The following is a 10,205-nucleotide window of genomic DNA, read 5'->3' on the forward strand; positions in this document are numbered from 1 at the left end:
ATTCTGGCATCCTGGGTGTGATCAGGAGGGTAGTCTCCCTTCCCTTTGTGGTGGGAAGGAGAGGTCACCCCACTTTGTGTACCTCTGAGCTCCCATCTTTAAGGGGCAGAGCCGTGTGAGTATTGTTAGCATCCTGAGCTGATGGCAGTGTGTGCACACACGTTTACTCCTGTGGGCTTCCTCTCTCTGGGGTTCTGAGGGGTTCACCTCTTGGAGGTTTTAATCACTGTTGGCTTCATTTTCTCAGGACCCTGAGTGAGCCTCGGCAGGCAGAGATCCGGAAAGAGTGCCTTCGACTTTGGGGGGTGAGCATCTCCCCAGCCACTTGTTGCTCCAGGGCAGGGAGGCTGTAGAGAAGAATGGATTGACCAACCCTGTCACCTTAGGGTCTCCCCTCGTGTGAACACGTCTGCCTGTCCTTATGGTGTTCCAGAGCCGGCCGGCTCAGCATCATCAGGAGTTACCTTTTTGGCCCTTTCACTGTCCGTGTGGTCCCGCAATTGGGTCAGAAAGGGCAAGGGTGGTGGGTGCCCAAGCCTCATTTTGCTGCTGGGGCTCTGTACAGCAACACTGCCCACAGAGAGCCCCAGAGAGAGGGAAGTGGCCTTTGTGGTGTGCACCCCAGGGCCCGAAGTGGGGCAGTGGCTGGATTACCCACCTCCATCTCCTGCTTTCTAGCCCCCTTTGTTAGGTGCCATTGCCTCTTCCCCCGTCTGGACCTATCCCCTCGCCTGCATATGCTCACAGACAGCCTTCGTGGAAAGGGCATTTGAAAATCAAAGCTCGTTGCTGTCTCCTTTCAGATCCCAGACCAGGCTCGAGTTGCTCCTTCTTCCTCAGACCCCAAATCTAAGTTCTTTGAGCTAATCCAGGTAAGTTTGGTATCTGGGGAAAATAAAAAGTTGGAGAAGCCTAACTTTAGATGTGGAAGGTATTGCTGAGATCCCCAGATGCCTGGCCTCCAGAGGGCTTGTGCAGGCACCTCCTGGGCTCTGAGGGACTAGGCTGAGGCCACCATAGGTGGGAGCCTTTGGTGTAGGGTGTTGAGTTCCCCAAAAGCCCATCGGGTTGCCTGAAGATTCTTGTCCTGAGATGTGATGTGCTCAGCATTCCCACTTGCCCGAAGGGTGGGGTTGGCTACCACTCCCTGGCAAGTTCAGGGTCGCATGAAATTTGCCTGCAGGGGAGACAATGAAGTGTGGGATGATCTTAGGCAGGGGAGCTGGGCAGAGGGCCAAGAGGGGCTGTCGGGAGCTCCACAGTGGGGCTGGCCTAACCCTAGATTCTGTTTCTGGTGAGCTGGTCCCTGGAATTCTGTTCTGTTTTTTTCTACCACCTGACTTCCAGCTTTTCTCTGGGCTTATTTAAATCTGGCTCAGATCATGGGCCATTGTGTTGGTTTTGTGGGGTCAAGGACTGGAGAATGTGGTTCAAGATGACCTCGAAAGAGTAGCACATGTACATTTTTCTAAATGGGGTGGAGAGGTCACTTAACTGCTCTCAAACCAACTACTGATGAGTCCTCGCCTTCAGTTTTATTGAAGGGGTGGCTTTTATATTCAGGTGACATTTCCTTATGGCTCTGGTAAATTGATCTGTACTCAGGGACTCTGTGTTCTTTCCCTTCCTAGCCTGTCCTAATAGGTCCTAAAGGAACACTCCAAGCAGATGGAATTAGATTCCAGTTAGTGCATGGTTAGGTAGAGCAGGGGTGCAGGGGGGCATGTTTCAGAGAGCCAGTGCTTCCTGTCCCTCGCTTCTCCCAGCCGCCCCCACCCCCATACAGGCACCTTTCCTGAGCACCTGTCCGTTCCCCCAACCCAGCCGTGTTTTCTCTGACCCGGGGCTGCAGGGCACTGAGATTGACATCTTCAGTTATAAGCCCACACTGCTCACCTCCAAAACCCTGGAGAAGATCCGCCCAGTGCTCGACTACCGCTGCATGGTGTCTGGCAGCGAGCAGAAGTTCCTCATTGGCCTGGGGGTAAGTCTGCCGCTGGCTTCCCATCTAGTAGTTGGGGTGTAGAACCTTGGTCTAGGTCTGTGGGAGTCTGGACAGCTGCCTGCCACACTTGGTGTTCTCTTGGCACCAAGGAGCTGGGGCTTTGACCCCAGGGAAGGTATTTCTTAAAGCTTCACTTCCTTTCTTCCTCTGAGTTAGCCAAGTGTCATTCATCCGTTCAGTTTTTAATTTATTCACACATTTGCTTACTCATCTCTGTGCATTGCTAAAGGGAACACTGCTTCTTTTCTTGTGATATTAAGCTTCCTAGGCTAGCAGGATGGTCAGCAGGCTAATGTGGCTTGATTCCATGCAGCCATTTCTTTGCAACACCATCCCTCGTCATCCTGTCTTGCTCTGGAGCCCTTGGAGTCTAAGATAAGGGAAAGCCTTGTCAATTTTTTTTTTTCTTTTTCTTTGCGAGAGAGAGGGGGAAGAGGGGGAGGGAGGGAGAGAATCCTAAGCAGGCTCCACACCCAGGACTGAGCCCAACGATCTCACGGCGCTGACATCATGACCTGAGCCGAAACTGAGAGTTGGATGCTTAACTGACTGAGCCCCCCCCAGGCGCCCCGAGCCTTGGCAATTCTGTATCTTAATTGGGTAAAGTCATCATTACCCTTTCTTTCCATTCTGCTTTGTATCTCTGTGTAACTTTATCTCTGCTCCCTCACTTACTTTGTGTTCTCTCACACTTGATCTTTTTCTCTGTTTACTTTCTGCCCCCCCACACCCCCACCAACTCACTGGACCCTTTTGTAAGCTCACCTCAGAGATACATACACCAAGCTTGATCTCATCGTGGACTTAGGCCTTTTGAGTGGTGCCCTGGGCCTGCTCCCTCCCCCCAGGACCACCAGATCCCTGTTGCTGAAGCCTAACTGGCTAATCTCTCCTGGACATTTTCTTCTGACATTTCCCAGCCCCATCGGCTTTTAGCTGCCAACTAAAAGCCCTTTTGAGAACTGAGGCTCTCACCCCTCCATCTCCATACCTGCCTGATGGGGCCCTTTCTCTCTGCCCATAGAAGTCTCAGATTTACACATGGGATGGCCGCCAGTCAGACCGCTGGGTCAAGCTGGACCTGAAGACAGAGCTACCCCGGGATACTCTGCTGTCTGTGGAGATCGTCCATGAGCTGAAAGGGGAGGTCAGAGGTGGTTCTGCTCACGTGTTCTGGCCCTGCCGGCTAAGCTTTATAGCTAAGCTCCCCCCTCAGTTAACTGGGTCATGTTGTATGTGGTGCTTCACAGGGCGCAGAGCTGGGGAAAGGCTTTGTAATGATTCCTCCTCCTCGAGTAGTTGCTCTAAACCATGATATGTTCAGGTAGGAAGGACCATAGTCCGCATGTGTGTAAGAGGGGATCTCAATCATCTCCGGGCAGCGAGGGCCCTAGTGGGCCTGCTGGGTTGTTTTTAGCTGCTGGTGATGTTTTTACCGGGATCCCTTGCGCGTTGGCCGTTACAGCCACACATGTGACTTTCAGAACGCTTAGTGGGGACAGTTGACAAGATTGGGAAGCTAGGCTCCGGCTGGAGCGCCATGGCGGCCGCCTCTCCCTGGATTCCAGGGGGCTTGTCACCCAAAGCTTCAGATCTCTGCCTGCTCAGAAGTCTGGGCCAGTGTGGTGCTGAGGATGAGCTGGGGAGGTGGGGCAAGAGAGATATCCTGTGTTTGGAGTCCTTCCCTTCTCCGGCTATAGGTAGAATGGAGGCCAGCACGCCATGGTGGGCAGTGTGGGCCCCAGGCCAGTGCCTGGCAGGGTGGGCAGTGTCCTTGTCCTTCTAGGGGAAGGCCCAGCGGAAGATTAGTGCCATCCACATCCTCGATGTCCTCGTGCTGAACGGCAGTGACGTGCGGGAGCAGCACTTTAACCAGCGGTTTGACCTGGGCCCTGGGTAGGGAGGGCGGGGTAGACCAGGGCAACTCTGGCAGCAGCCTCTGGGGCTTGGCCCCTCACCTAGGCTTTCCTTGCCTAAGACAGCCTTAGTTTCCCTTGCCCACCCATTGGCTGGTTCCAGGGGCAGGGAGAGGAATTAATACTGGCACTGCAGAGTGTGCTAGGGCGTGGGCCTTGATGGCCATGGATACCAGCACATTCCATTTTGCCACAGCTGTTCAGATCAGAAGTGATGTTTGTGTTAAGGTTGAGCAGGACAAGAACCTTAGAGAGAGGAAGGGTCTCTAAAGAACATGCCTTAAGCATGGGTAGTCCCGTTTCTGTCAGTTCATCTGGATCCCTCTTGTTTGTGGATGGCTGCCTGATCAGTTGTTGGGGGGGAGGGGACAAAGAGGAGGGACATCGGACACTGCTGTGTCACTGCCGTCACTCCCAAGGCGGTTCTGTGGGGTGTGCTGGGGTATTGGTGGTTGGGGTGCGCGGCACCTACACTAAAGCCGATACTTGAGGTCGTAGTGGAGGGGACTGGACACACCTCGACGCACACTTCGGGAAAGCCTCCCAGGACAGAGTGAACGGGGTGTCAGAATCCAGAGAGAGGGGGGGCCTGCAGAGGACGGCAGTGGACAAGGGAGGGGTGGGCTGCCTGTGGGTGCTGGGGGTGCCGGGGGTGCTGGGGGTGGGAGCTGCGCGCTTGCCAGTGCTCCTTCACGGCTGCCGTGGAAAGGCCCTGGGGGCAGGGGTGCTAGTCGAGGCGCCTTTGCTTGCCTCTGAGAGCCTCTGTTTGAACTGTAGAATTCAGCTTGCTGAGAAATTTGTGAAAGCGGTTTCCAAGCCCAGTCGGCCTGACATGAATCCCATCAGGTGAGCACATGGTCTCCGCCTTCCAAACCCCCGTTCCCCGTTGCTGCTCTGTGGCCAGCACCGGCTTCCCTGTCCTGTGGGGGATGGGAGAGCTCAGTAGAGGGGACCAGGCAAGGCTGGCTTTAGATAAGACTACCCTTGGTGAGTGTGAATTGTTGGGGAAGGGGGGTTGCTAGGATAGGGGTCTCCGCCCCAGAGTCTCTCCCCATCCTGCCTGTCCCAGTGGGCCAACCTCCAGAGGAGGGATTCATTCCTAGCGGTTAAGGTGTCCCTGTTTAAGATGCACGTGCTCCTGAGGGTGCTCACACACCTTGTGAATCCCACGCTTTTGCTCCAATGTCATTAGCATATCACCTGGCCTTTTCATTTTTTTTCAGGTAAGAAAAGGGTGCTAAGGGAATGGGAGTTTTTGAACATGAAAAAGAGAAAGTTTGTTGCCATGTTAGGTAGTGTGAAAGTTCTAGGCCCCCGAGGGAGGAGAGGAGGATGAGGACAGTCAGGGAGCCGACAGATGGAGAACAGACTTTCCAGGCTGCGCCCAGGTCAGAGGTTATTACCTTTGGGGCTTCATATGACTAGAGACTGAGGTGTCTGTTTACACTTTATGTAAAATCCCCTGTCTGCCAGGTCCTGAGGGCCACCGTCCAGGGACCCTCCCTGTGTTGCTGGTGGTCTGGTTGCTGGGGTCCCTGGGGACCTTACCCAGTAGCAGTTCCAAAGACGTATTCAAGGGCCCCCAGAGGTGGGGGAGCCCTGCGCCCTGGGTAGGGGTTCCCCTGCCCCCTATAGTAAAAGGCTTGTTAGAACTGCTTGGAAGTAACTCTGCTACAGGAAGCCCTAAAATCCAAGGCGACAGACCTGGGCATGAGCGTTGACCTTGGTGCTTCTGCTCATGGCGATGGGGGAGGGGACCTGGGGTGGGAATGCTGGCAGAGACAGCTTCGTCTGCCTGACCTTGCCCCCTCGCCCTTCTTCCATAACCATGGTTGTGCTCCCCAGTTGCCCTGGGGCAGGCCCAGGTGGTGTTTGGTAGCTCTGAGCTCGGGGCATGTGTGTGAGGGACAGCGGTGAGCCAGGCTGGGGGCCCTCGGGGGTACAGGGGCCCGAAGCAGAGGACAGGCACCGCCTCCTGCCTCCCAGCTGCTGCCGGACAAGACCGTCCACCCCCACCCCCGCCCCCAGCCCCCAGGAAGCCTTTGTCCTCTCTCTGTCCCTCTGCACACAGGGTGAAGGAGGTGTACAGGCTGGAGGAGATGGAGAAGATTTTTGTTAGGTGAGTGACTCTGCCTTAGCTCAGGATTTGGGAGGAGTCGGGGTGGGAGGTGCAGCAATGTTCTTTTTTTTCAGCGATGGGTTGGGGGGAGGCCCTGGCAGGCTGCCTCTGAGCCCACTGCTGCAGCCAAGAGCCCCCCGGCTGAGAGCTGATTTAGCAGCCTGGCAGGAGGGGAGCAGGGCGGGTGTGCGGCAGGCAGAAGCAGGCAGAAGCAGAAGCACGGGCTCATCGATGCTGTAAGGGTTCCGACTGTCCCTGTGAGGGGCAAAGCAGCAAGCCGCTCGAGATGCTGTAAATCCCAGCTCCCGGTGCGGATGGAGAGATTGGGCCTGGAGGGGCGCAGGGGGCAGAACTGCTTCCTCGTAGCCTTAGTGCTGTGCGGGGTGCTGCAGTCCGTGGGTCTCGTCCTGGGTTTGCGCCTACCCCCACCGTGGCTGGAGCTGGGCCAGGTCTGCGGGGGCTCGTGTTAACTCTTTAGTGGCCACTGCAATGCCTTTGGTGGTGGACTGAAGGCCCAGTGGCACCTCTGGTCTCAGACTGTACCCTTGCGGGTGTCACCCTGAAACCCCCGACGGCAGCAGCACAGCAGGGCCGTCTGTCACTTTCCTGCCTCCACTGCTTGGTGGAGAGTTCAGAGCCCGAGTCTTACACCCAGCTCGGCACAGGCTCCCTTGCCGTGTGGCCCGGAACAGCTCCCGTCTCTGCCTCAGTTTCCTCCGTTGAGCGGAGATAAAACGCTGTGGGTGGTGAGATTTTGGTTTTAGCCAGCGACTAACGTGAGGGCGTGCTCGCCCTCTCGCTCACTCTCTCACGTACGTACTCCCACTTCGTGTTTACTCATCTCGGGGCAATCAGGTTGGAAATGAAGATCATCAAGGGCTCCAGTGGCACTCCGAAGCTCAGCTACACAGGCCGGGATGACCGGCACTTTGTGCCCACGGGCCTCTACATCGTCAGGACGGTGAATGGTAGGTGATGAGGGATGGTTCCCTGCCCTTTCCCGCGGCCGGGATGCCTGGCCCAGAGCCAAAAGCTGCCTGCCGAGGGGCAGAGCGGCCAGCCTGGCATTTCTTGGAGGTGTATTTTGGAGGGGTGGGGACTGTGTTTCCCCCTGGTTGGGGCTGGGGAGAGAGGAGCCCAATTGGTCTGTGCACAGATGGTGTCCTCATGGCAGGAAAAGGGTCTTCTCAGGGGGGCAGCAGCAGTTCCAGAGTCAAGCTTGGCCATTTCTTCCTTGGTCCCGTCCCTTTTTCCTCAGTGCCCTCTGGTTAACAGAGCCCTTGCTTTGCCGGGCTCCCAGAGTTGTCACCCTGGTGGCAGGTTGGCAGGACTGGGGTGGGGTTGCTGAGAAGTAATTATCTTAGTTGTCCTCCTTGAGCCTCTTTGGGCTGGTGATCGAGGTTGCATCCTCACAGGCTTTTTGGGAGAGGGGAATGGAAGAGCAGGAGTGCAGGAAGACACACCCCTATGTTGGTCTGCCCCTGTCCCCCATGAATGATGGATATCCTTTATGACCTGTCCCTCTTCTTTCTGTCAGAGCCGTGGACTATGGGATTCAGCAAAAACTTCAAGAGGAAGTTCTTCTACAACAAGAAAACCAAGATCTCTACCTTTGACCTCCCTGCAGACTCCATTGCCCCATTTCAGTAAGTGGCCCTCCTCCGTGCCTCCCCCCTCTGCAGCATCAGGTGCTCCTGCCAGGATACCAGCCTTCTTGGGGCACACCCCAAGTCCCGAGAAAGATGGCTGCCCAAGCAGGGGCTCCCCTGAGCATGGGCCGGGCTCCTCCCAAGGGTGGGGATGTGGCCCCCTTCTGGGTGGAGTCCCAGTGAGAGGCAAGGGATGCCAGGACCTGCTCTGATGGTTGGCGATCCTCAGTGGGCAGGGCCTCATCCAGGCAGCAGAGGAGCAGCCACTGCTTACGTGACTTTCCGGTACTGGCCTGACGGTGGGAACATACTGAGGGCCTGCAGCCCTGCCCCTTGGGACTCAAGGTCCTTGTCATTCCTCATGAGGACCCAGGGTCCATTTGCCAGATTGTTAGTCCTAGGTTTTGACAGTAGCCAGCAGCTCTAATGTGCCTATAATTAGCCACTGACACTAGTTTCTGTCGCCACACTAACACTGTTTTACTAAAGCAGCACAGACAGATAAACCAGGAATATCAGTAATTGTAGAAATCCAGTTGGACACAATTAGCAGCAACAGCTCTTTGTTGGGAAAAGCTGGTTCCGGAAGTCAGGAAAGAGGAGCTGGGGCCTACTGGGTACCTTTTGGCCGCCAGAGGGAAGACCCTCACCTGGAGTCAAATGCTCCCCCCCTCCAACACCCCCACACGACCCGACTCTGAAGAACCAACCCTCTAAATCACGGTCGCCGGGGCTGGGGTGGTGATCTCTTGGTCCTGCTCCACCTGGGTACAGCCCTCTGACCTCCTTTCTCTTCCTTCTCCCCAGCATCTGCTACTATGGCAGGCTCTTCTGGGAGTGGGGGGATGGCATCCGTGTGCATGACTCCCAGAAGCCCCAGGACCCAGACAAGCTGTCCAAGGAAGATGTCCTCTCGTTCATCCAGACACACAGCGCCTGAGGGCGTGGGGATGCCCACCCCTGCCGAATGACCTGTCGTTCTCTGAGTCAGGGCGCTCTGCCTGGGGCTCACAGTACTGGTTTTTTCCCCTTCAAGGAGAGGGACTGGGGAGCGCAGTCACTGCAGCCTGGCCATAGGGGTGGGTGGTCTCTCCCTTCTCCCTGAAGAACTCAGTCAGGGGCCTTCAGAGGACTCTCACCTTCCTTCTGGGACACCTTTTGAACTTCCCTCCCCGGAGACCTGCCTGCCAGGGCTCAGCCTGAGGATGTTGCTCCTACAGTGGTTTGAGGTCAGGGCCCAGGGAGCGTGCGGCCAGTGGAGGACGTGTCAGAGAACAGCAGGGCCTTGGCTCTGCCCTTCTCTCTTGTATCCTGTAGACTCACTTTTCTGAGTTCCGTGCACTGCCCCGAGGGCGGCCATGCTCCTGCGCTGCCCAGCTTTTTATTGGGCCGACCCTAAGTGGGTGTAGGCCAGGGGCAGCTGCTGTACAAATCAAGGTTTTGTTTCTTTGAACTTGCTCTGTTTTGATGTCAAGTTGGAGAAGATTTTGTCTGCTGCCCTGACCCCTGTCCTGGTCTTCCCTGGAGTTCTTCTCAGCCGGACCTCTGACAGTCCCGCAGGCCGGGAAGGGAGGCATGTGGGCCACACATCCCTGACACTGCACCATGACACAGGTAGTGTCTTGGCAGTGGGTGTGACTGCCTCCTGGGGTTGTAGAGCCTTCCTGGGCCCCATCCCCTTTTGATCCGAACCTTGGGCAGCTCTAGAGGAGGAAGCAGCCTTGAAGACCTGCCTTTTTCTATGCCCCAGAGCAGTGGCCCCCTGGCGACACAGGGTACCTCTGGGGTTGGGTCACACCTGGGCCTTTGGCAATCATGGCTCCCCCGTTTGCCACAGCGACCTTGCTAACCCCTCCCTTCGTTTTTCTTGCCCAATAGGAAGTACAGTCACTTTGTTTGTCCTTCTGTGGTCACTCCATTTCCTCTGTCTTGGCAGAGGGGGAAGAGGGGAAGCTGGGCAGTAGCTCTGGGTGGGGGAGGGCAGCTGTGGTGGTTTTTAATGGGAAATACCTCTCAGAGATGCTCCTAGGGGCTCCCTAGAGCCCCATCCCAGTGCTGGGCTGGTTTCCATGGAGATCGGGCACTGAGACTCCCTGTGAGGTTGGAACTGTACCTGGGGGGAGGGTCTCCAGCCAGCATCCAGCCCCTCCCTCCCCCCAGGTTGGCGGCAGCACCGCTGAGAAAGCTGTATTTCCACCCACTTCTGGGTATATCAGTGTGTCTTGCAGAATCTTGGATCATTAAAGATAAACATATTTTTAATGCCTGTGTGGCTCTGTGCTGGGGCTATTGCTATTTGTCCTTGGTGCTGTGTGGCCTGGGATTGGCTTGGATGAAACCGCTTGGGCTGGAGAAGTGGGGGAAGCTGTGCTTAAGAAGAGGGGGGAAAGCAGGTTGGTTTACTCAGAACCTGTGCAAGTTCCTGGGCCCCGCAGGCCCTGCTGCTTGCTTCCGGAGAGGGGCCCTGGAAGAGTCCAGAAATTACGCAGCTCCTGTTGGAAGCAGGGACTGGAGAA

General features: G+C 56.2%; 1 protein-coding gene across 3 annotated transcripts in view; it reads left to right on the plus strand.

Annotated features, from left to right (window-relative positions):
* The window catches only part of CMTR1 (cap methyltransferase 1), a 50,705-nt gene extending 40,754 nt beyond the window's left edge, over positions 1-9,951 (plus strand). For 2 of the 3 annotated variants that reach the window (XM_064597556.1, XM_064597554.1), the window contains 10 exons: positions 248-305; positions 804-872; positions 1,853-1,984; positions 3,030-3,152; positions 3,792-3,901; positions 4,699-4,767; positions 5,993-6,040; positions 6,896-7,008; positions 7,578-7,686; positions 8,497-9,951. In XM_064597556.1, coding sequence (XP_064453626.1) covers positions 248-305; positions 804-872; positions 1,853-1,984; positions 3,030-3,152; positions 3,792-3,901; positions 4,699-4,767; positions 5,993-6,040; positions 6,896-7,008; positions 7,578-7,686; positions 8,497-8,629 — 964 coding nt within the window. In that variant the 3' untranslated portion in view covers positions 8,630-9,951. The remainder of the gene's footprint in view (positions 1-247; positions 306-803; positions 873-1,852; positions 1,985-3,029; positions 3,153-3,791; positions 3,902-4,698; positions 4,768-5,992; positions 6,041-6,895; positions 7,009-7,577; positions 7,687-8,496) is intronic. The other variant, XM_064597555.1, reaches the window with a different exon arrangement.
* The last annotated feature ends 254 nt before the right edge of the window (positions 9,952-10,205 follow it).

The sequence above is a fragment of the Mirounga angustirostris genome, unplaced genomic scaffold (genome assembly GCF_029215605.1).
Source record: "Mirounga angustirostris isolate CCGP_5_RB_7025 unplaced genomic scaffold, mMirAng1.0.hap1 SCAF_8, whole genome shotgun sequence".
NCBI lineage: Eukaryota > Metazoa > Chordata > Mammalia > Carnivora > Phocidae > Mirounga > Mirounga angustirostris.